This window comes from Salvia hispanica, chromosome 3 (genome assembly GCF_029641045.1).
Source record: "Salvia hispanica isolate PSC_SH4W2 chromosome 3, Shi_PSC_v1, whole genome shotgun sequence".
Classification (NCBI taxonomy): Eukaryota; Viridiplantae; Streptophyta; class Magnoliopsida; order Lamiales; family Lamiaceae; genus Salvia; species Salvia hispanica.
This window is the reverse complement of record NC_142694.1, coordinates 45515784-45540439: the sequence shown is the minus strand read 5'-3', so window position 1 is coordinate 45540439 and position 24656 is coordinate 45515784. Positions and strand designations below refer to the sequence as shown.

The 24656-nt window shown below is 39.0% G+C and overlaps 2 protein-coding genes and 2 pseudogenes across 3 annotated transcripts; all 4 read left to right on the top strand.

The window, feature by feature from the left end:
- The first annotated feature begins 2817 nt into the window (after positions 1-2817).
- Positions 2818-6019, top strand: LOC125211802 (ferruginol synthase 1-like). The gene is made up of 3 exons (XM_048111737.2): positions 2818-3724; positions 4721-5002; positions 5603-6019. The coding sequence occupies exons 1-3, from the start codon at positions 2846-2848 to the stop codon at positions 5927-5929; spliced, it is 1488 nt and encodes a 495-aa protein (XP_047967694.1). The 5' UTR covers positions 2818-2845; the 3' UTR covers positions 5930-6019.
- A 1539-nt stretch (positions 6020-7558) lies between these two features.
- On the top strand, positions 7559-9911 carry LOC125210752 (ferruginol synthase-like; annotated as a pseudogene). The gene is made up of 3 exons (XR_016137395.1): positions 7559-8436; positions 9121-9402; positions 9490-9911. The product of XR_016137395.1 is annotated as a ferruginol synthase-like (transcript).
- Positions 9912-16422: 6511 nt separating this feature from the next.
- LOC125210169 (sugiol synthase pseudogene) lies at positions 16423-17820 on the top strand (annotated as a pseudogene).
- A 2741-nt stretch (positions 17821-20561) lies between these two features.
- LOC125212654 (sugiol synthase-like) lies at positions 20562-22355 on the top strand. Its single transcript, XM_048112878.2, has 3 exons — positions 20562-21450; positions 21537-21815; positions 21896-22355. Exons 1-3 carry the CDS (start codon positions 20584-20586, stop codon positions 22217-22219), a joined length of 1470 nt encoding a protein of 489 aa, XP_047968835.2. The 5' UTR covers positions 20562-20583; the 3' UTR covers positions 22220-22355.
- The last annotated feature ends 2301 nt before the right edge of the window (positions 22356-24656 follow it).

Here is a 24656-nt window from a genome sequence, read left to right as displayed (position 1 = left end):
TCAGTAAGGATGGTCGTGACAATATAACTTATTAAACCTTCAACTACCCAAAAATTTGGAATTCATTGGTATTTATGGTTTGAATAATAATAATTGAGCAAAATTAATGTATAGAACTGGAAAAATGATTATAATATTCGAGTATCCAATCTTTGTTTAGCTACTAATTTACAGGATAGGTATTAGGGCGGCTCTATATATAAATAAGAATGGATTAAAATAAATAGAATGAAAAATAGAAGTAGGCGAATATTAAATGTAGTGCTCGATGTCTTAGCGTTTAAGGGTTGCGGATGATATATCTCGTATCCGAAAACTAGTAGTTCACCCCGTTAGTCATTCAAATTTTAAATAACTCAATTTTCTCCAATGAATTATTGGGTTCAATGGATTAATTCCACCAAAATTTAAAGATGGGTACAAACCAAAAAAATTCGTGAGTAAATGGAGTTGAAATTACCAAATTACGATGAGTTGCCGAATTGCCCCACCTATTAATACCAGATTCTATAACTATAAATACACGTTTTAATAGTAATAAACTAATGTACCCAACCCCAAAATGCAATTAGATACTAGTACTCTAAGGTAGGCCAGCGGATCAGCCTAGTTAGGAGAAAATTAGTGAGTGTTTGGACCGAATTATAGGGATAATAATTATGATACTACTACTACTTAACATGAATTGACTTAAAATTTGTGTCCTAACCCTATAAAATAGAATAAAACGATAAATCTACCATTCAATATAATAATACTATTATTCTTGTATAGACAAAATTTGTCAAAGTATCGGTAAAAGAAAAATATGAATAAAAAATTGTGAATTTTTCCAAATTAATTGCAACCTCCTTTTATATGTCACATGAAGCCTTCTGAAATCACATTTCGAAAGCCATTATGATGATGAAATGATGCCATAGAGGTCATAAATTGATGGCTATGACGGTGAAGATGGTTTGTAATGTTAAAAACTGCCACTTTTGGTGCCAACGTTTTCTCTAGCCATATTTTCTTTTTATGAAGTGTATATGCATACGACATTTTTAACGTAAAATATTTTTCTCTTTGTTTTTATTTAATCATAAAATAATCTTACTATGCTAGGGACCAAAAAAATTTAATCTTAGCTCGAAATAATATGTTACTTGTGCCATTCCCTCATTATTAATGATATCAAATATCCGTTAGTTAATTAAACAGGTTGCGAATTTAATTTAACTTATTTATTTACCAAGAGTTTTGGAGTTAACGATATTTACTTATTATACTACAACAATGACAGCTATTCTTATCATATTATTATTAAGTATCGACCCCAACAAAGAGTTATTCTCAGCATGTACCAGAACTGCTTCAACATAGTAAGACTAATTCCAAAATTAATTCTATCCAATTAATAAATTAATGTGTTTGTTTTACGCCCGTTCTTCGCTAAATGAGAAAATTATAGAAATATATGAATAGAAAATTGTGAGGTTTTTTGGATAAAATACTCAGAAATTATTATCATACCAAACAATTTTTTCCAACTGAATTACGACCTTCTTTTATAGGTCAAATGAAGTCTTCTGAAATCACTTCGTGTGCTACGGTTTTTCTAACTATATTTTTTTTATGAAATGTATTTGCACACCTCATTTTTTACGTAAAATATTTTTTTCTTTCCTTATTTAGTTATAAAATAATCTTATTATGTTAGGGACCAAATGAGCTTCAGCACCAATCAAATCTTAGCTCGAAGGAATATATTAACTTGTGCAATTACTTCGTATTAAAGATATCAATTGTTCATTAGTTAATTAAATTGGTTGCTTATTTCATTTAAACTTTTTTATTTACCAAGAGTTTGGAGTTAAAAGACAATTACTCCATTCGTCCGTCACTAAATGTCTCATCTTTCCTTTTTCATCATTCCGTCAATAAATGTCTCATTTCATTTTTACTACTACCTCTGTTTTTTAAAAATAGAGAGATTTGAAACGGCACGAGTTTTAATGCACAATTTGGTAAAGTAAGAGAGAGAGAATTTTTTTTTTGTTAAAGTAAGAGAGAGATAAAAAAGTAATGAAATTAATGTTAGTGGATGATGAGGTCCACTTTATTAAGAGTGTAAAAATTTCTTAAAATAGAAAGTTTGAAAGTTGCTACTGAATAAAAAGGAAAGAGTTGCTATTTTAAAAAAACAGAGGTAGTATATTTTTAGTAAATGGACCTTACATTCCACTCACATTTTATTACAAAACCAATATATAAAATTAGGTTCCACGTTCAACTAATCTTTTCCACCCACTTACTTTCTAAAGTCAATAATTTCTTAAAACTCGTATCAATAAATATGAGACATTTCACAATAGATGGAGAGAGTATTTATTACTCCCTCCGTCTCTCTTTGGGTTGTTCCTTTCTTATTTGGGCAAAAAACAACAACTTTTCTTTTCTCTTATTTACTCTCTCTTACTTTATTCTCTTTCCATCTCTCTATCTTTTTCCTTTCCTACTTTATTATTCATTTACTTAACTCACATGACACAATTTTTCTTAAATCTCGTGCCGAAAAGAATCGCCTCTACTACAAAGGGATGAGAGAGTAATATTTTTTCCAGAAATACATGCCGAAAACAAGTCAACTACATAGCCACCAATTAACCCACTCTATATCCCTCCTATAGATGCCTTTTCAATAACGAATTTCTAGCTAGGGATGAGCCGCAAAATATATTAAATCAAATCAAATTTGTTAGGCACATAGGTGGTACCAAGTACCAACATAACATAAGTAGTTATAAAAACGAAGGCAAACTCCAACCAAGTTGGTAGACATAAAAAAAGAGAGAAAAACAAAATGGATTCCTTCCCTTTACTGGCGGCTCTATTCCTCATCACCGCCGCAACATGGTTGATCTCCTTCTGGCGCCGGAAGAGCCTCCCGCCCGGGCCAACGCCCCTCCCCATCATCGGAAACATTCTGCAGGTGGGGTCCCAACCCCACGAGGCATTCGCGGAATTATCGAAGCAATACGGCTCTCTGATGTCCATCCACCTCGGCAGCCTGTACACCGTTGTCGTCTCCTCCCCGGAGATGGCCAAGGAAATCCTGCTAAAACACGGGCAGGTTTTCTCCGGCCGAACCACGGTGGAAGCGCTGGCGGCGTGCGGCCACAACAAGTACTCCATTGGGCTGATGCCCGTGGGGGACGATTGGCGCGACATGAGGAAGATATGCAAGGAGCAGATGTTCTCGAGCCAGTGCTTGGAGAGAAGCCAACAACTCCGCAGGCAGAATCTGCAGCAACTGCTCGGCCACGTCCAGAAATGCGCGGAGGATGGCAGGGCCATTAATATCAACGAGGCCGCATTCATCACCACGCTCAACCTCATGTCGGCCACTCTCTTCTCGATCAAGGCCACTGAGTTCGACTCCTCAACCACCATGGAGTTCAAGGAGATCATGGAAGGCGTCGCCAGCATCGCCAGCGTGCCTAACTTGGCCGACTTCTTCCCCATCTTGAGGCCTTTCGACCTGCAGGGGGTCAAGCGCCTGGCCGAGGTTAACATCGGCAGATTGCTGCGTTTAATCGAGGGCTATATCAATGAGAGGATCAGCGTCCGAAGAGAGAATCCTAATGCTCCGAAGAAGGATGACTTCTTGGATGTCATTGTGGATTCTCTTCAGGCCAAAGATAACAAGTTGACGCCTAAACACTTTAACCATCTCTTGCTGGTAAACTATATCACACTTTCTTTAATTTCGTCTGTCAACTCTAAAAAAAAACTCTCTATTTACTAACGGATTATTCTTAATCTGTGAAATTCTGTTACTGAACAGGGTTAGTGACAGATTAGTGTCGGGTATGGCAGTGATTAAAAAGCTTCTCACTAGAATATTTTCGTGAGGAAAAACGTCCATCACTAAAGTTACTATCCCACCTAATTACGAAAATCTTAGGCGGCTACCATGTTAAGTTCTTATTAGTGAAGACTAATATGATACTACTAATTAGTGACTGACACTTTTTGGTCACTTTACCGCCACAAATTACTAAGCTATCGGCCGCCGTCACTTCATCACTAATTAGCATTTTATTTGTGAAATTTCTTATTTTATTTTTATTATATTTTCACAAATAATGTGGATTTGGTAGCTATTAGGTCAACCTGATATCTTTCTAACTCAATAAGGTTAAACCTAAACCTAACTAAAAATCATCGGGTTTTTATAGGGTCCCAATCCCAATAACTTCGTATGTGATCTTGCGGGTTATCTTGACATGCAAAATAATAATTCAACCTATCGTTAATGATTGTAAGTTAATATACAATTTAGCTTGACACAATAACGACCAAAATATGATATTTCATGATTAAATCATGATATTTCATGATAAACTATGGTATTACAACTGTTAATATGATTAACATTTTATCATGGTTAAAATTTAAATAATAGAATTAATGTATTATATTTTTTATTAATAAAATAAATAAATAATTATTTTACTTTTTAACTGATAACCCGAACCCGACCCTAATCCAACCCTTACCCAACACGAAAACATCGAGTTCTTATTTGGTTGGCCCTCTGATGATCTAAACCCAAAAATTATGTGTTTGTGCCAGGTTAACTTTGTGCATATTCATATCGGGTTATCGCACCGTGTAAAAAATTGTCAGTCATAATCTTACATTCCACTAGCTTAAATTGTGATGGATGGATCAGGAATTGTTGGTTGGAGGAGCAGAGACGAACATGACTGTGATTGAGTGGATAATGCAAGAGTTAGTATCGCACCCGGACAAAATAGCGAAGGTGAAGGCAGAGCTGAAAAGCGTGATGGGGGACGAGAAGGTGTTGGACGAATCAAAGATATCGAAGCTTCCGTATTTGCAGGCAGTGGTGAAGGAGTCGTTACGACTCCACCCTCCGGCCGCTATGCTCGTTCCCCGTAAAGCAGAGAGCGACCAAGTGGTGAACGGGTACCTGATCCCCAAGGGAACACAGGTCGATACGAATAGCTATTCTACTTTATCTAATTTTCTCTATAAATCAATACTCTCTCCGTCCCTTAAAAGTAGACTACATTTGCCAGTTTGGGATGTCCTTTAAAAAGAGACCAATTCTATTTAAAAAAAAACTTTTTTCTCTCTTATGAGGTAGGTCTTATTCTCCACTAACAATATTCTAATCACTTTTTCTTTCTATCTCTTTTTTACTTTAAATTGTGCATTAAAATCCGTGACATTTCAAATGTTATTTATTTTTTAGGGATGGAGGTAGTAATATACTCCATCCGTCCTCGAAATTCGTCACATATTTCCACTTTCGTCCCTCCCACAAAATTGATCACATATCACTTTTTACCATATTTGATAGTGAACTCCACATTCCATTAACTCATTCCCACTCACATTTTATTATAAAACTACCCCCTCCCAAATTTCAGGGACGGAGAAAGTAATATTTAAAAGTAGAACCCAAATTTCACTAACTTTTTAAACCAACTTTCCATTACATTTCTTAAACCCCGTGCCCGATCAATATGTGACAAAATTTAAGGGATAAACAGAGTATTATTTTAACTATTTTTATAACATATCACAGGTGCTGGTCAACGAGTGGGGTATGGGTAGGGACCCCAAAATTTGGAAGAATCCGCTTTCATTTGAGCCGGAACGATTTCTTGATCAGAAGATAGACTTTAAAGGCCAGGATTTCGAGCTGATTCCGTTCGGGTCTGGTAGAAGGGTCTGCCCGGGTATGCCGTTGGCCAACCGGATTCTGCATACAGTGCCGGCAACTCTGGTTCACAACTATGATTGGAAACTGGAGCGGCCGAACGCGAGCGATGATGAAGCGAAGGGTGTGTTTTTAGGGTTTTCGGTCCGCCGAGCTGTTCCGCTGAAGATCATCCCATACAAGAAGGCATGATGTTCCCAGTTTGATGTCTAAATAAAATTGTACTCTTGTATTGTTACTGCCACAGTTGCGTTATAATTCTAACTTTTCTTAAATTGCTAACTTGCTAACCTATCAACGTAGTGTATTAAATAATGTCAACACGATCACATTAAAATGCCATCACAAAATTTTTGTTGACTCTGTTGACATTTTAAATATCAATGTCAATCCAATGTATTAAAATATCAATTAAGTTTATGTTGACATTTCAACATGACCATGTTGACAATTTTAATACACGGTGTTGATGAGCTAGCTGAGTTAGCAACTTAAGAAAGTTAGCAATGGATCACACCTCGTTACTGCCAAAAACTCGATTTATATTCAACCACAATATGTGCATTTACTATTTACCCTCATGTTTTGTATCCAATATAATAGTACTCTCTCTGTTCGCCAATAAACGTCTCAATTTTGATCATTACGGGTTTTATGAAATCGTTTGTATTAAGAATGAAAATGTAAAAAATGTTAGTGGAAGGTGTGGGTCATTTTGTATATTGGTTTTATAATGAAATGTGAGTGGAATGTGGGTCTACTTAACAAAAAGAGTAATTATGAAATGAGACATTTATTGGTGGATGAATGAAAAAGAAAAATGGAACATTTAATGGCGGACGTAGAGATTGAATTTCAATTTTATGTAATATACGATGCAATGTCATGGGAGTGTAAGGCATAAACTCGAACCCGACATGTTAAGGAAACTATCAACCCGAACATGAACTTGACCGGCACCTGAGATCTAATATTACACGATTAAACTTGATTTTTAAACCTTATTTACGCTATAAAATCCATTTTACACGATTCAAACCTGATTTATAAGAATTTTAAGAACTAAAATAAAGCATAATATTTTTAAAATAATAAAAAAATAATACTCCCTCCGTTCCACTTTAGGAGTTCCGGTTGAGTTTGACACGAGTTTTAAGAAATATAAAGGAAAGTTGGTGAAAAAAGATAGTGGAATATGAGTCCTACTTTTATATATTAGTTTTATAATAAAATGTGAGCGGAAAAAGGTAAGTGGAATGTGGGGCATATTACCAATTATGGAATATTCCAACCGGGACTCCTAAAGTGGGACATCCAAAAATAGTAAGCCGGGACTTCTAAAGTGGGACGGAGGGAGTAATATTATTTCTTAACATGTTATACGTATCCAATCCAAACTTATTTGGTTTCTAAAATGTCAATCTGATAAGAACACGAATCCAATAAAATTTGATTTCACGACTTTATATTAGGTAATTGTGTCATATCAAAGATTACACGATTGAGAATTACTTTTAGAATAGCATCTTGCTCTATATATACCACAATTAATTAGAATGAACGTATAGCTAAATTAATAAATACAGTGAGTCTACTTTTAAAAATTTCGAACTACTAATTAGCTCCATAGCCACCAATCAACCCACCCTATATCCCCCCTTGTAGCACCTTTTCGGTAATTAATTTCTAGCTAGGGATGAGGTGTAAAAGTAAATTAGATCAAATCATATTTGTTAGATTCTTATAAGTTGTACCAACATAACTTATAAATTAGTTTAAATAATAAGACAAACTCCCACCAAGTTGGAAGACAAAAACAAAATGGATTTCTTCCCTTTCTTGGCTGCTCTATTCCTCATCACCGCCGCAACATTGTTAATCTCCTTCCGGCGCCGGAAGAGCCTCCCGCCTGGGCCAACGCCCCTCCCCATCATCGGAAACGTGCTGCAGCTCGGGTCCCAACCCCACGAGGCATTCGCGGAATTATCGAAGCGATACGGCTCTCTGATGTCCATCCACCTCGGCAGCCTGTACACAGTTGTCGTTTCCTCCCCGGATATGGCCAAGGAAATCCTGCTCAAACACGGGCAGGTTTTCTCCGGGCGAATCGCAGTGCAGGCACTGGAGGCGTGCGGCTATAGCGAGATCTCCATGTGGTTCATTCCCGTGGGAGACGAGTGGCGCGACATGCGGAAGATATGCAAGGAGCAGATGTTTTCGAGCCAGAGCTTGGAGAGAAGCCAGGATCTCCGCAGGCAGAAGCTGCAGCAACTGCTCAGCCACGCCCAGAAATGCTCGGAGGAAGGCAGGGCGGTTGATATCAACGAGGCCGCATTCGTCACTACGCTCAACCTCATGTCAGCCACTCTTTTCTCGATGCAGGCCACTGAGTTCGACTCCTCAGTCACAATGGAGTTCAAGGAGATCATAGAGGGCGTCGCCAGCATCGCCAGCGTGCCTAACTATGCCGACTACTTCCCCATCTTGAGGCCGTTCGACCTGCAGGGTGTCAAGCGCCTGGCGAGGTTAATTTCGGAAGATTGCTGGGTTTAATCGATGGCTATCTCCAAGAGAGGATCCAATTCCGAAGAGAGAATCCCAATGCTTTAAAGAAGGATGACTTCTTGGATGTCATTGTGGATTCACTTCAGGCTAAAGATAACAAGTTGACGGCTGCACACTTCAACCATCTAGTGCTGGTAAATGACATCACACTTCTCTTTTTGTTCGTTCGTCAATAAATGCCTTATTTTATTTTTATTATTTTCTGACAAATTGTGAGGATTTGGTAATTATCAAGTCAATCCGATTATGTAAAATCCTAACCTAACCTAAGTATCGGATTCTTATCGACTCCCGACTAGTAACTTTGTACGTGATCGTGCGGGTTATCATGGCATGCAAAAAAAAGTAATCCTACTGTTAATAATAGTAAGTTACTATACAATTTAGTTTGACATGATAACGACCAAAATGTAATATTACGTTATTGAAACATGATGTAGCACGAAAAAATATGATATTACACAATAAAACTTGTTACAATAGGATTAAAATTTAAATAATAAAAATAAAGTATGTTATTTTTTAATAATTAATAAATATAAACAATTTTATTTTATAATGTTATTTTTTAATAATTAATAAATATAAACAATTTTATTTTATAACAGATAACCAAACCCGACTTTAATCCAACCCTAACCCAACCCCAAATCATCGGGTTCTTATTTGGTCGGTCCTCTAAGGACCCAAACCTAAAAATTGCATGTTCATGTCGGGCTAACTTCGTGCGTATTCTTATCGGGTTATCACGTCGTATCAAAAATTGTCAAATCGTAATACTACATTCTACTAGCTTAAATTGTGGATGGATGGATCAGGAACTATTAGTTGGAGGAGTAGAGACGAACATGACCGTAATTGAGTGGATAATGCATGAGCTAGTATCGCACCCGGACAAAATGGCGAAGGTGAAGGCAGAGTTGAAGAGCATAATGGGGGAAGAGAAGGTGGTGGACGAATCAAAGATACCGAAGCTTCTATATATGCAAGCAGTGGTGAAGGAGTCGTTGCGGCTCCACCCTCCGGCCGCTCTGCTTGTTCCCCGCAAAGCAGAGAGCGACCAAGTGGTGAACGGGTACATGATCCCCAAGGGAACCCAGGTTGGTATGAATATCTATTCTACTTCGTCTAATTTCTCCATAATTCAATTATATTTTATTTAGTCTATTTTTTATTATGTATCACAGGTGCTAGTCAACGCGTGGGGTATGGGGAGGGATTCTAGAATCTGGAACAATCCGCTTTCATTTGAGCCAGAACGATTTCTTGATCAGAAGATAGACTTTAAAGGCCAGAATTTCGAACTGATTCCGTTCGGGTCAGGTAGAAGGGTCTGCCCGGGCATGCCGTTGGCCAACCGGATTATGCATACAGTGCCATCAACTCTGGTTCACAACTTTGATTGGAAATTGGAGCTGCCGGACGCGAGCGATTGGGAAGCGAAGGGTGTGTTTTGTGGGTTTTCGGTGCGCCGAGCAGTTCCGCTCAAGATCATCCCATATAAGAATGCATGATGTTTCCATTTCGATGTCTAAATAAATTTGCACTCTTGTATTGTTACCATCAATAACTCTATTCATATTCAACCATAATATGTACATTTACTATTTACCCTCATGTTTTGTATCCAATATTATAATATTATACATGTTGAAATTCAATTTGATGTAAACAGTTATAATAAGTAAAATCATCCACAACATCAACATATTAGAATATTTGTAATGGAAAAACTTCTTTCAGTGCACCTGATCGAGAACGTCTCATTAAATGTGTTAAATTTATTTTGAATGGATAGATGGCCATCTCAGATCCCTACAGTGGTATCAAAGCCACAGAGGGATCAACGTGGCACGCTGGGTCGCTAAATAAGGAGGTGGGCTCATCAGAGTAAAGCTCAGCCTCCGGTGTAGGCTCTGAGGTAAGACGGATACGTCTTAACGAAGGGTATCCGCTCTGATAAATTGGCTTAACCTCTCATTCTGCTTTCCTATATTTAGGCTTGGGTTTTGCTACTGTAGTAACTGCTGGCCGCGGTCTAGGATTCAGTGCTCTTGTATGATTTCATGTTCTTGGTGCTTTACTTTACTGTTTTTCTTGCTTCTGCTTAATGCTTTCTGCTTGGCTCTGCTTTTCCAAAGTGTGTATTCCTGAGAGGATTTCTTATGTCTAAGTGTGAATTACCTATCCTGCCTGTGCCTTAACTGCCTTGAGTGACCCCCTGCGCACCCATACATCGGGTGATTGCGCACTGGGAAATCCTCCTGTCAGGGTACACGTGACAGATAGGGAAGAACTACTATTTGTCTTGAATTCTGAGTCTGGGATCACTTTGGTGTTGTACCTGTGTGTGTATGCTTGTTTTAATTTGCATCTGTGAGCTTCTTGCATGAAAAATCCCCGCATATCTGTTTCTGGTGGACTCTTTGACTGTTCTTTGTTTAATTCTACTATTTGAGAAAGCAGGTTTGCTTGCTAAGTCTTCTGTGTGTTGGGTTCTTTAGTGTGTGTAAAACTTCTTTTCATAATGACTCAACCTGTTGGCATCATTCCCTTCAATGGAAAAAATGATTTTATTATTTGGAAACAAAAGGTAAAATGTATTTTAATTCAATAGAAGGTTTTCAAAGCTGTAGAGGGGACTATCCCTGATACTGAGTCTGCTGAGAAAGTGGCTGAGATGAATGAATTAGCTAGGTCCACTATAATTCTCAACCTTTCTAATTCTGTGATCAGGAAAGTTAGTTCCATTGAATTTTCCTCTGAGATGTGGAGCTGGATACTCTGTTTACTGAAACCTTTATGTCATCCAAGATGTATCTTCTTGAAAAATTCTTTAAATTCAGACTGGATCTTTCAAAGGACATAGATGATAATATTGACATATTTCAAAAACTTGTCCAAGACATTAAAAGGTCTGGCGACAAAACTATTGATGAGTATACTAGCATAGCCCTCATGAATGAACTGTAGGTTGAATGTGAGAGGGAGGTCTAAATCTAGAGGGGATGGCAACAATTCTTATGGAAATGGTAAAAAGCAAGGCATGGGTAGATCTAGGTCATAAAGCAAAGACCCTAAGTCTAAAAGGAAGTGTTTTAATTATGGTGAAGTGGGTCATTATAAAGCTGAATGTGCTAAGCCTAAGAAAGGTAAAATCACAATAATAACAACTAGTTAGAGTCTGTTTATAATGTGGCCAAAGATGATGGTTCTGATGGAGTCTGTTTCATGAACTACGATGTTTTTTCTGTTAACTCTGCCTCGGAGTGCTTCTTTACCAAATATGACTGACTAATTGATTTAGGATGCACCTTTCACATATTTCCTTTCAAAGATGCTCTCACTTTTCTCAAACCTATTGAAAATGCTTTTGTGTCAAAGGCTAATGACAAGAAGTGTAAGATTCTTAGCATTGGTACTGTGCTTTTAAAGTTTGAGAATGGTTTCTTGCTGACTTTGAACAATGTGAGATATGTGTCTGATCTTAGTTATAACTTACGTACCTGCTCTTGTCTTGAATCTGAAGGTTTTGAGGGTAAGTGGGGGCAGGATGTTATGAAGATCTGTAAAGGTGTGCTGTATTTGTTTAAAGCTGTGAAAAAGTGTAATCTGTATGTGTGTACTGCTAAGCCTCTGACTAGTTATGATCACAGTGTAAATCTGGTTAAAATGGATAAAACTTTATTGTGGCATAATAGACTTGGGTATATGAGGCAAAAGGGGTTAAAACTTTTGAAAAACTCTGAATTTTTCAGTGAGTTGGATTTAAAAAATGAATTGCCCTTTTGTGAAACTTGTGTGATGAGAAAGCAACACAGGGTTTCTGTCCCTACCCCTGTGACTGAAAATATTAGTCACTCTATCTTAGAGTACGTTCATATGGATGTTTGGGGCCCTGCCTCTGTAACTACCCTCTCTGGGGCAGTCTACTTCTTGTCCATTGTGGATGATATTTCAAGGAAAGTTTGGTGTTTTCTTTTAAAACACAAGTCTGATGTCTTCCAAACCTCTTCAAACTGGAGTGTTTTAATTGAAAATTAAAATAGAAAAAATATCAAGACTATTAGGACAGATAATGGTCTTGAGTTTTGCAATGCTCAAATGGATTCTTTGTGCCAAAAGTCTGGGATTAAGAGGCATAAAACTACTCCTTACACCCCTCAGCAAAATGGTGTTGCTGAGAGAATGAATAGGACGTTACTTGAAAAAGTGAGATGTCTCTTATCCTAAAGTGGTTTATCAAAAAAGTTTTAGGATGAAGCTCTTTACACTGCATGTTTTTTACTCCCTCCGTCTGCCATTAGGAGTCCCATTCCTTGGCGGCACGGGTTTTAAGAAATGTTAAGAAAAGTGGGTGGAAAAAAGTTAGTGGAATATGAGTTCCACTTTTATATATTAGTTTTAAATGAAATGTGAGTGGAATAAGTTAGTGGAATGTGGAACCCTATTACTATTTATGATAAAAATAAACCCGGACTCCTATTCGCGGACATACTATAATGGAAAAACGAGAATCTTATTCCCGGACAGAGGGAGTAATAAATAGATCCCCTTCTGTCCCACTCAAGGGCAAGTGCCCTGAGCAAGTGTTTACCGGAAGAAAACCCAAGCTCACACCTTATGGTGTTTGGGAGCAGTGCCTTTATTCATTCAAAAAGTGATAAGCTAGACCCAAGGTCTAAAAAGGGTGTTTTTCTTGGGTATCCTGAGTGTGTTAAGGGTTATAGAGTCTGGGTTAGGGATGACCCTGGTTTCAAGGTTGTTGTCAGTAAGGATGTCATCTTCAATGAAGAAGATTTTCCATGTGTGATTTGTTATAGGTCCCCTGCTTCTCCATCCTCAGATGGTGAACCTCTTAGTGAGGTGGAGCCATATGAGGAGGGGCCCTCAAGTGAGGTGGAGTCTCAAGGCAGTGATGCTTCCACTAAGGTGGAACAGGTGTGGAATTCTTACCCTGTAAACCCAGATACTATCCCCCTAATTTGCAAGATGCTCTAGTGCCTAAAAATGTTATTGACAATGAGCCACAATCCAATAATAATCCAGATTTACATGATTATCAGTTAACTAGGGATAAAACTACCCTATCTCTTGGTCTAGACATTGCAAAAGAACAAGGACAACCTATTTGGATTGAAGTGGAGGAAATGGAGGTGGTCAATCTTTTCATATAAAATAGATACGGGTCGGCTGACATCCGACACCAAGTCATTGCTGTCCGAAATAAACTAAGACAAACGGAAGTTAAGGTCACACATATTCCGCACCAAGGTAACAAGGTTGCAAACTTTTTGGCTCAGCGAGGTTGCGGTGGGAGAGAATATTCAAATTTTGGGCAGAATTCGGCTCCGGCGATGGCTGTCGCTTTAGCAAGGATGGATCAGCTGGGCCTTCCGAGCTTCTGGCTTTGCAGAAACAACCACAATCGTTTTTAAATGCTGAAGGTTTATTTGTACTTTTCGGTCGGAGAGTAGAATGGTGTCTCTCCCATGGATGTGGAGGAGTCCTCATGTTACTCTCTATAGTTTGTTAAGGATCTTTGTTGTACTCGGTTGACGGAAATTTGGAAATATAGGGATAAGGGACCCACGAACCCTCCACCGATGGGTGTGATTAAAAAAAAAAAAAACTAGGGACAGAACTAGAAGTGTTGTGAACCCTCCTGACACGATATGGTCAATGCATGAATTTAATTTCTCTAGATTTTAATGTGTATGAATATGATGGTAATGAGCCCCAGTCCTATAAGCAGGCTCTGAAATCCAAGTTCTAGAATATGTGGTTTAAAGATATGAGAGAGGAAATTCATTCTTTGTTTGTCAATAAAACTTGGATCCTTGTGCCTTTGCCTCCTAGTGCCTCTGTGCTTGATTGCAGATGGTTGTTTAAATTGTGATATGCTCATCATGGGTCCTTGTATAAAGTCTATTAAGCATGTGCAATCTGCTTTATGTGAAAATTTTGATATGAAAGATCTTGGTGATGCTAAAAAGATTTTGGAAATCAATATCCACATGAATGAGAAGTCCTTTACTCTGGTTCTTCACTAGGAACATTATGTGCAAAAAATTCTTGAAAAGTTTAGTATGCTTGGTGCTAAAATTTCTTATGTTCTTCTAGTTGGACATTTCATGCTGAGTAAGGACCTTTGTCCTAAGACTGGGTCTGAAATTAAAGCTATGAAAAATATTCCTTATTCTTATGGTATTGACTCTGTGATGTAACTCATGGTAAGTACTAGGTCTGAAATTGCCTATGCTATTTCTTGTTTAGGTAGATACATGTCTAATCATGGTCAATTGCATTGGGAAGCTCTTTAATGGTTGCTTATATACTTGAAAAATACTTCTAAGTATGGTCTTTGTTTGTCTAAGCATGATCCAGGTGTTGAGCTTTGTGGTTTTGTGGATTCTAACCATGCTAATGACAATGATAAGAGGAAGTCTAGCACTTCCTCTTAAATTGGAAATCCCAACTCCAACAAATTTTAGCCCTATCTACAACAGAGTCAGAATATATAGCCATTACAGAGCCTATGAAGGATGCAATCTGGTTAAAGGGGGTTCCCTCTGAACTCAAGTTTCATGAGACTGCTTCCATTTCATTAGAGATGTTGTGAGAAAAAGGTGAAGTTCTTTTACAAAGGTGCGTACTGATATGCTGATATGGATACTAAATGTCTTTCTGTGGATAAATTGCTCTCATGCATCAAAAAGTTGCATTTTAATTTTGGTTGAGAATATGCATGTCCCGGGGTTATATGTCCTTCTAGACTAATTGGCTTTGGCTATATGGTGTCTAAAGGCAAATGAAGTCCTACATAATCTAGAGGTGTAAGCCTCTTGTATTGTGAGACAACTTGGTATTCTAAATATAATGAACTTTGTGTTCTTTGGTGATTAAGAATGCCTTGTAGGCTATGATGAAGCAGCAGTAGACCAAGATTCTACCCGGTATCTCCTGATGTGGCCCAAGGTGAAGATTTGTAGAATTAATGTGGGCCGAAATAAGTATGGGGCTGCTTGTGTGCAGCCCAAAGTGAAATATTAATTGAGGCCCAATATTTTTCTCAAGCCCGGTTACTATATGCTTACCTGTGATGCTCTGGATTGCTGCCACCTAGCAACTTCATGCGGATCACAATGTTGGGCCGTTGGATTGAGGGTTTGTATGTTTGTTGGAGTTAAGTAACTCCGCCCCTTCTCATTCATTCTATTCCAAGCATTTTTTGAGTTCTCTCTCTGTCTCTGCCTTCTCTCTACTCTCACTCATCTTCTCCGGCGGTTATAGCTAGCCATTTCGTTTGATCTTTCGGTTTCACCGATGAATCCCAACTTTAGATAGATGCACCAGTTTAAATCTTGTGTTAGGCCACTGCTTCAGTTTCCTTCCTAAGATCTGGGTTACGATCTGACCTGATGGTTAGATCTGAGGGCGATTAAAGGGGTTCTTGTGAGATCTTGTGTTGTGAGGCAGAACTCTGAGAGTTTTGTGATTGTGCGCGTGTTGAGATGGCCTTGGCGGGCGGCAGTCAGTGAGAACTAGGGTTTTACTGGTTTCTGACGGTCCGGTTCGTTCTACGGTTGAAAACCTAAGGCATTCAGTGAAGATTTGGGGAGGTCCAAGGCCTAGTGCAGTCACTGCTGTGACCTGAGCCATTCCGTTCAAATCTCTGATTCTTTTCTTAACTGTGCTAATCAGTTTTGATCCTTATGGATCTGTTTCTTGTGTGACTAATTCCTTTATTTAGTGTGCAGGTGACTCGGTGAAGCTGAAGTCTCAAGTCCTGAGATGGTCTTCAGATTGCTTAGGGTTCCTATTGTCTAATACTTAGTCAGCTTATAATCTTGATATTACTTTTGTACTTTGCTTGTGATCACTGAGTCGAGCCAACTCTGTAGCGGTGTAATAAATAAAGAGGTCACAGTAATTAGTGTCATGGTGGTCTGATCCCTACAATACGGACATGTATTCTCAGGCCGACCCGTGGCGGAGGCGCTGGATGTGTATGACCACGTTGAGAGCTCCGTGGGGCTTCTTCCTATGGGGGACGAGTGGCACGGCGCATATGTTCTTGAGCCAGAGCATGAATATAAGGCAGGACCCACGCAAAACAGATGTTGCAGCAGCTACCCGACCACGCCCAGAGATGCTCGGGGGAAAATAGAGCTGTTAATTTCACCGAGGCCACTTTCATCACCACAACCAACGTCATGTCGGACATTCTGTTCTTGAAGCAGGACGTCAGTTTCAACTCCCCGGTCTCCACGGAATTCAAGGAGATCATATATAGCCCCTCCAATATTGTCGCCGTGCCTAACTATGCCGACTACTTCCTCATCTTGAGGCCGTTCGACCCTCGTGTCGAAAGTTTACTACGACAGAGTGTTGGGTATAATGGAGGGGCGTCTCGATGAGAGAATCCAATTCAAAAAAGAGAATCCCAATGCCCCTAAGAAGAATGACTTCTTGGAGATGATTGTGGATTCTCTTCAGGCCAAACATAACAAGTTGACGCTTAAAAACTACACCCATCCCTTTATGGTAAATTGCAAAAAAATAAAAATAAAATATCAAATAGATAGTCAAATTCTAATCTTTCTCATACTATTCAAAACCTAAAAATTAAATTAGGAAATATGAAATTTTGCAATTATCTTGTGGTAGATTGAGCCCCTTCCCTTCGAGCATTAGGTATCTTGGAGCATCGGGGATGAACACAGAAGAGATGGATTGGATAATGCAAAAGTTGATATCGCACCCGGCCAAAATGGCGGGGGTGAAGGAGGAGCTCAAGAGCGTGATGGGGGACGAGAAGGTGGTGGATGATTCAAAGATGTCGAAGCTTCCGTATCTGCGAGCAGTGGTGAAGGAGGTGATGCAGCTCTGGTTGTCCGCAAAGCAGAGAGCGACCAAATGGTGAATGGGTACCTCATTCCAAGGGAACACGGGTTGATACAGATATCTACTTTATCTAATTTTCTCAATTCCCATTCAAGATGTCCACATTCTTGAGTGACATGAGATTTTTAGGAGAACTTGTTAAGTGGAGTTAATAGAGAGAAAAAATGTAGTTGAATATTTAAATGAGGAGGGAATTATTTCCAAATTTAGAAAGTAGACAGAGTATGACAAACTAAAAAGGAAAGATTGACATCTTGTGTGGGACAAAGAGAGTACATTATTTACTCTATTTTTATTACGTATCACAGGTGAAGATCAACGCGTGAAGTATGGGAAGGGACTCCACTATCTAGAAGAATCCTCTTTCATTTAAGCCGAAACGCTTCCTCAATCTGAATGTAGACTACAAAGGCCAGGATTACGAGCTGATTCCATTCATGTCGGGTAGAAGGGTCTGCTTGGGTAAGTCGTTGCCCAACTGGATTATGCATACACTACCGGCCACTCTGATTCACAACTTCAATTGGAAACTAGAGTGGCCGGATGCGAGTAAGGAAGCAAAGGGTGTGTTGAATGGGTTTTCGATTTCCACTCAAGATTGTCCTATATAAGGCATGTTATTTCTACATCGATGGCTAAATAAATTTGCACTCCGCGCTTTGTGTATTTATTATTTGCCCTCAAGTTTATTTGTTCCATGCCATCATTATATATGTTGAATTTCAATTTTACGGAACATATACTTCCTTTGTCCCAGTTTAAGTGACACATCATCCTTTTTGAGATGTTTCATATGAATAACACATTTACAAAATAAAAACATCACTCTCTCTACTTTTTCTCTTTCTCTTACTTTATTCTCTTCACTTAACTTATAAAAGTGTTAGAAAAAAGGAAAGATTGAATTTGAAATCAATTACCTTAATCACGTAATTGACATAATAAGTTTCATAGAATAGAATTATTCTTCTCCCTTGTACAAGACTTACCATGTATATTGTGTTCGAAACCATATATAAAGGGAGCTATATTCAATGGAATAATCATCCTTTTCATACAAATCATCTTCTATGTCTTTTTTAGTACCGTTTAACATGGTATCAGAGCAGGACTCAAAAACATATCATCACCGTCCCTAACCTCTCTCGACCCCTATAGCCAAAATCTGCAGAAAACCACCCAAATAAACCATGTCAGAAACTGATAAAACAGTATCCTCATCCCAGTCGGATGAGATTGCCCGGCAAATCGCCGAAATCATGAGCAAGAGTTTTGCCATGATGACACCATCAACAATCAAACCAGAAGACACAAATAACCCACCAGAACCACCAACCACCTGCAAGATCGATACTCAACCTCTCGACATCGGAGGAAACAAATTATATGGGGAGAATTACTCTACATGGCCCGTACTGATACAAACGGCGATAAGCGGCAGAGGGATAGTTTCTCACATAACCGGAGTGCCGCTTCCCCCGCCACGGACAGATCCAACCTTCCCGCAATGGTAGCAAGCGGACCATTGCATGTTTACATGGCTCATACAAAACATTGAACCACAGTTAGTCAACCGAGTTTCGAAGCAGCCGACGACCAAACATATATGGGATGCATTGGCTGTCACGTATGGGAGTTGAGGAGACAAGCTCCAAGTATACGACCAGTACACGAGAGCAAGTTTGGTGAAACAGGGGAACCAATCGTTGGAGGAAACTTGGAGTACCCTGCAAGATCTGTGGTTATCAATAGATCAGAAACAAACATCAGATGAAGTATCCCGAAGATATCGAGTTACATGAGCAATTCATCCAAGAGCTGAGATTTTATCAATTCTTAACTGCAATTGACAGTTAGTATGAAACTACAAAGAGAGAGATAGTGAAGATGGAACCTATGAATTTCTATCATGGTATCAGAGTGGGTCGCCGACTATGGATCAAATTAGACTGACCCAGCAGTTTATTTGGGCCGAAATCGAAAAAATGACTGACCCAGCAGTATATCTTGACTTAAAAATTTGGGCCAAGTGGTCGACCGATCGAAAAAAAATTGTGCCAGTTGTCCAATCGATTAGTTCTCTTTGTACACCCGATGTGGGATAGTTGTAATATATTTTTTTAGTTTCAATTGCCAACACCCTCCCTCAAGTAACTTGGGACAGAGGGAGTATTAAATTTTGGCGAGTCTTGCGAATCTAGTTTTATACTACTACGATATTTATGTTGTACCGAACTTAAGCTCTATACATATAGATGCACTAGTGATCAAGGCCTTTGAAATTAGAATAAGCATCGTGGTAAAACAAGAATTGTTTATTCCCAAGTTCCTATATTTATTCCACAATTAGTTATGATGATCAAATACATGCACTAATATTGGTACTAATATACTTGTAGACAATTTGAGCTACAAATTAGCTCCATGGCCACTAATCAACCTACCCTATCTATAGCAGTAACAAATTCATAGCTAGAAGTGACTTAGAGCATCCGCAATAGCGGACGTCCCGGACGGACGACCGAGCCGTTCTTCCGCCCGGGACGTCTGCTATTGCGACGAATGAGGTGGACGTGGACGAGCGTGGCGGACGAGAGGTCATCTGCGGGTGAGTGCGGACGTCCGTTGGGTCGTCCGTCGTGACGTCCGCTATTGGGGTGACACGGCGGACGTCCAATTTCCAATTTTTTTAAAAAAAACTCTATATATACGGTTCGTTGCAAACTCTATATATACAGCTCGTTGCAAACTATACAGATTCAAGGCATAACATGTACTTTGTTTGAATCGTGTTTTGGTTTGGGATGTTTTTTTTTTGTGAACTATGTATTTTTTTTAATTTAAATATGTATGCTTTTTTTTTACAAATAAAATGGTTGCATTTTTTCCATATTTGTGTCGAAATTTTAATTCCGTAATTGTTAATTTGTGAATTTTTATCTTTGTGCTTGTCCGTCGGGATGTCCTACGGAATGTCTACTATTGTGTAGTGGGACGTCCTTATGACGTGACAGTGCTGTGGGAAGTCTTATGACGTGGTAGGAGGTGCTTTTGGAATATCCCTTTCACGGATGCTCTTAACATTAACAAAATTGTAGCTAGAGGTGATCCTTAAGTCAAATTTGTTGGGCACATAAGTGGTAGAATTTGAAATAAAATAAGAATTGTTTGTTCCCAATCTCCTATATAGGTACTAATATACAGTAGAAAATTTGAGCTACAAATTAGCTCCATGGCCACTAATGAACCTACCCTACAGTAACGAATTTGTAGGTAGAAGTGATCCTTAAGTCAAATTTGTTGGGCACATAAGTGGTAGCAACATAACATAATCAGCTATAAAAAAATTAAAAAATTAAAAAAAGGAAAACAAAATGGATTTCTCCCCTTTCCAGGCTGCTATATTACTCGCCATCGCCGCAACATGGTTGATCTCCTTCCGGCGCCGGAAGAGCCTCCCACCGGGGCCAACGCCCCTCCCCATCATCGGAAACATGCTGCAGGTGGGGTCCCAACCCCACGAGACATTCGCCGAATTATCGAAGCAATACGGCTCTCTGATGTCCATCCACCTTGGCAGCCTGTACACTGTGGTCGTCTCCTCCCCGGAGATGGCCAAGGAAATCCTGCAGCTATTCAACGGCAGAGAGAATCCGCAGGCGACGGAAGCGCACGACTACCGCCACAACTCCGTGGGGCTTCTGCCCATGGGGGACACGTGGCGCGAAATGCGGAAAATAAGCATGGAGCATATTTTCTCGAAGCAGAGCATGGAAAGAAGCCTGGACCTCCGCAAGGAGAAGCTGCGGCAGCTGCTCGACCACGCCCAGAAATGCTCGGAGGAAGGCAGGGCCGTTGATTTCAGCGAGGCCACTTTCGTCACCACAACCAACGCCATGTCAGAAATTATGTTCTCGGAGCAGGACGTCGAGTTCGACTCCCCGGCCTCCACGCAAGTCAAGGAGATGATGCATAGCGCCGTAACTATCGCCAGCGTGCCTAACTATGCCGACTACTTCCCCATGTTGAGGCCGTTCGACCTGCAGGGGGTCAAGCGCCGGGCAAGAGTTTACTACGGCAGAATGTTGGGTATAATGGAGGGGCGTCTCGATGAGAGGATCCAATTCAGAAAAGAGAATCCTAATGCCCCTAAGAAGAATGACTTGTTGGAGATGATTGTGGATTCTCTTCTGGCCAAAGATAACAAGTTGACGCGTAAAAGCTACACCCATCTCTTGATGGTAAATTGCATACTAATACTACCTTTTCAAAACCTATAAATTAAATAGTACTACACAAGTTTTTAATTGTGGATGTATTGGATAAGGATATGTACATTGGAACATTAGTGGTAAACACGAACGGGATAGAGTGGATGATGAAAGAGCTAGTATCGCACCCGGACAAAATGGCAAAGTTGAAGGCGGAGCTAAAGAGCGTGATGGGGGACGAGAAGGTGGTGGATGATTCAAAGATGTCGAAGCTTCCGTATCTGCAAGCAGTGGTGAAGGAGTCGATGCGGCTCCACCCACCGAGCATTGTGCTTAACCGCCAAGCAGAGAGCGACCAAGTAGTGAATGGGTACCTCATCCCCAAGGGAACACGGGTTGATACAGATATTTACTTTACTTCATCTAATTTTCTCCGTGAATCAATAAAATATATATTGTTTATTACGTACCACAGGTGCTAATCAACTTGTGGGGTATGGGAAGGGACTCCACTATATGGGACAATCCGCTTTCATTTGAGCCGGAACGCTTCCTTGATCAAAAGATAGACTTCAAAGGCCAGGATTACGAGCTGATTCCATTCGGGTCGGGCAAAAGGATCTGCCCGGGTATGTCGTTCTCCAGCTGGGTTATGCATACAATGCCGGCCACTCTGATTCACAACTTCAATTGGAAACTAGAGCGGCAGGATGCGAGCGATAAGGAAGCTAAGCGTACGTTGAATGGGTTTCCGATGGGCCTGGCGGCACCGCTCAAGATCCTCCCATATAAGGAATGATATGTCCACTTCGATGACTAAATAACTCTATATAAGTCGTGATATTTCTACCACGATTTGTGTATTTTGTGTCCCATTCTATTATTATATATTTTAAATTTCTATATTTACGCAATATATATAAAAAATTTCAGTACTCCGTATTTGCCCTCATTATTTGTAGATATACGGATATGGAGTATGAGTCTCATTGTCCACAAATCCACTCTTAAAGATCGAACTAGAGACCAAATTAGGGCCATCCATTTTCATAATTATGTGGTTATGATTAATTTACAATTAATTAAATATTTTAATCAATAAATACCTTTGTTTATTTTTCTAAAAAAGTTTTAAAATATTTTTAATTTTTTTTAAAAAAATTGTAATTTTTTTATTTAATAAAAACTTGTTGGAGTAAATAATGAACTAAATGAACGTATGTTATGAAGTGATTTTCGCATTCATTACATACCGAATTTACTTTAATTGAAAAATAATTATGTCATAACACATTATGAAGTAATAAACTAATGGAATGAAGTAATAAACTAATGTAATGAAGTAATCACATGACTGAATGAAGTAAGTTAACATTGTATTTCAATAAAATGTCATATTTACTTCATTACTAACGTTCATTTGGTTCATTATTTATTGAATATAATTCATTACTACCGCTTAACGTTTAACACTAAAATTTGTTGTATCATTAATGTATTTCAATAACATGTCAAAATTACTTCGTAACATACTTAATTTAGTTCATTATTTAATGAATATAGTTCATTACTATCCAATATCCAATAATGATGTCAAAAGAGATGTCAATAATGTACATTTTTAAATGCTCTTTCCGCACTACGATATAATCAATGGCGAATAAAGAAATTCCAGATACAAGGAAGTGAAACACACACAAGGGTAGTAGTTCATACTTCATACTAAACTCCTCTTCCCAATGAATTAGTTCATACCCGAACCCAACTCCTATCATTAAAGAAATAGCTTACACCCAAAACAAACTAATCGAGTCCACCCACACTGCATCTAGGATAATGTAACAGTTCAAACTAGATGATGGCGGTCTACAGCGTGACTCCAACAGCGATGATGGCGACATGGTTTCATACAGGTCGGGGCAGCGATAAAAGGCGCTCACCGGAGAGGACAGCAGCAGCGCTGCGTGCGGCTGCGCAGAGAAAATGGAGGCAAGAATGAGTTCGAGAATTAGTAGACGGCGCTGAATCCCGCCGTGAAAAGGAGAAGAGAAAGGGGAGAATTTTTGCTAGAGTTATTTCACGTTGAGGTGTCAATTTGAGAAGCAAGACGGAGAGAGCAGACAACATAAACAACGACGGAAAGGCGAGAAGGGGACAACGGTGCAGCGGCGGACAGCAGCAGCGGCTGTTGAAACTCCGAGGAGGCAGCGGCGGTGGCAGTAGCAATGTCGCAGCGAGGGGCTGGCGGATCAAAGAGGAGAGGGATCGAGCACAGCGGCGTTGTGACCGAGAAGAGAGAAAGAAGAGATAAAGAAAGGGGTCGTGGCTAAAAATTAATGGATGAGATTTGGTCTCTAGTTCGTCTTTAAAATTGGTTCCACATTGATCACAACTCTATATATATATATATAGAGTAGTGATAAAATGCAAACTCATATATTATACAAACTCCAAACTTTTTCAACACAATATCAACATAATGTCAACACAGTATAAAATTTCAAGATTCTGATATCAACACAATATCAATACAATGTCAACACAATTTCAACACAACATCAACCGTTGACATTGTGTTGACATTTTTTGTTGCTATTATTTCATGATCTGTTGATATTTTCTAACGGTCCAGATTATAGTTTGGAGTTTGTACAATATTTAGAGTTTGCATTTGATCACATTCCTATATATATATATATATATACATATATATATATATATATATATATTAATTGGTGTCATCGGCGGATCTAGGTAGGGTCGAGCCGTCCCCGGAGAATCACCGGATAATACCCTCCCTCAATTGCCGACCCCACTTCGCCAACACTTCTGCCCCGGTCGCCGCTGTGCGCTGTTTCTGCGGAGAATAGAAACAGTTTAATTATTACTCTTGAACTTAACAAAATGGGCCTGCCTTTCACTAATTTAATTAGCCCAAGTTCCAAATGGCATAGAATACAAAAGGTTTTGTGCGTCGGCGAATATTTATGAGAGTTTCTTAACTAAAGTTAATCGATAATAGAGGTATGTGTAATCTATATTTCTTTTTTTACAACAGTAATGAATTGATCAATAATTATTACTATATTTTATTATAATTTAAGTAGATATACTAATAATTATTGCCTTTGCATTTAAGTATTGATTTTATTATTTTGTTGGTCTTGTCCTTACTCAGGCTAATGAACAATTTCTTTTGAAAAATATCTCGAGTTTCTGTCGATGCTTCTAGTGCT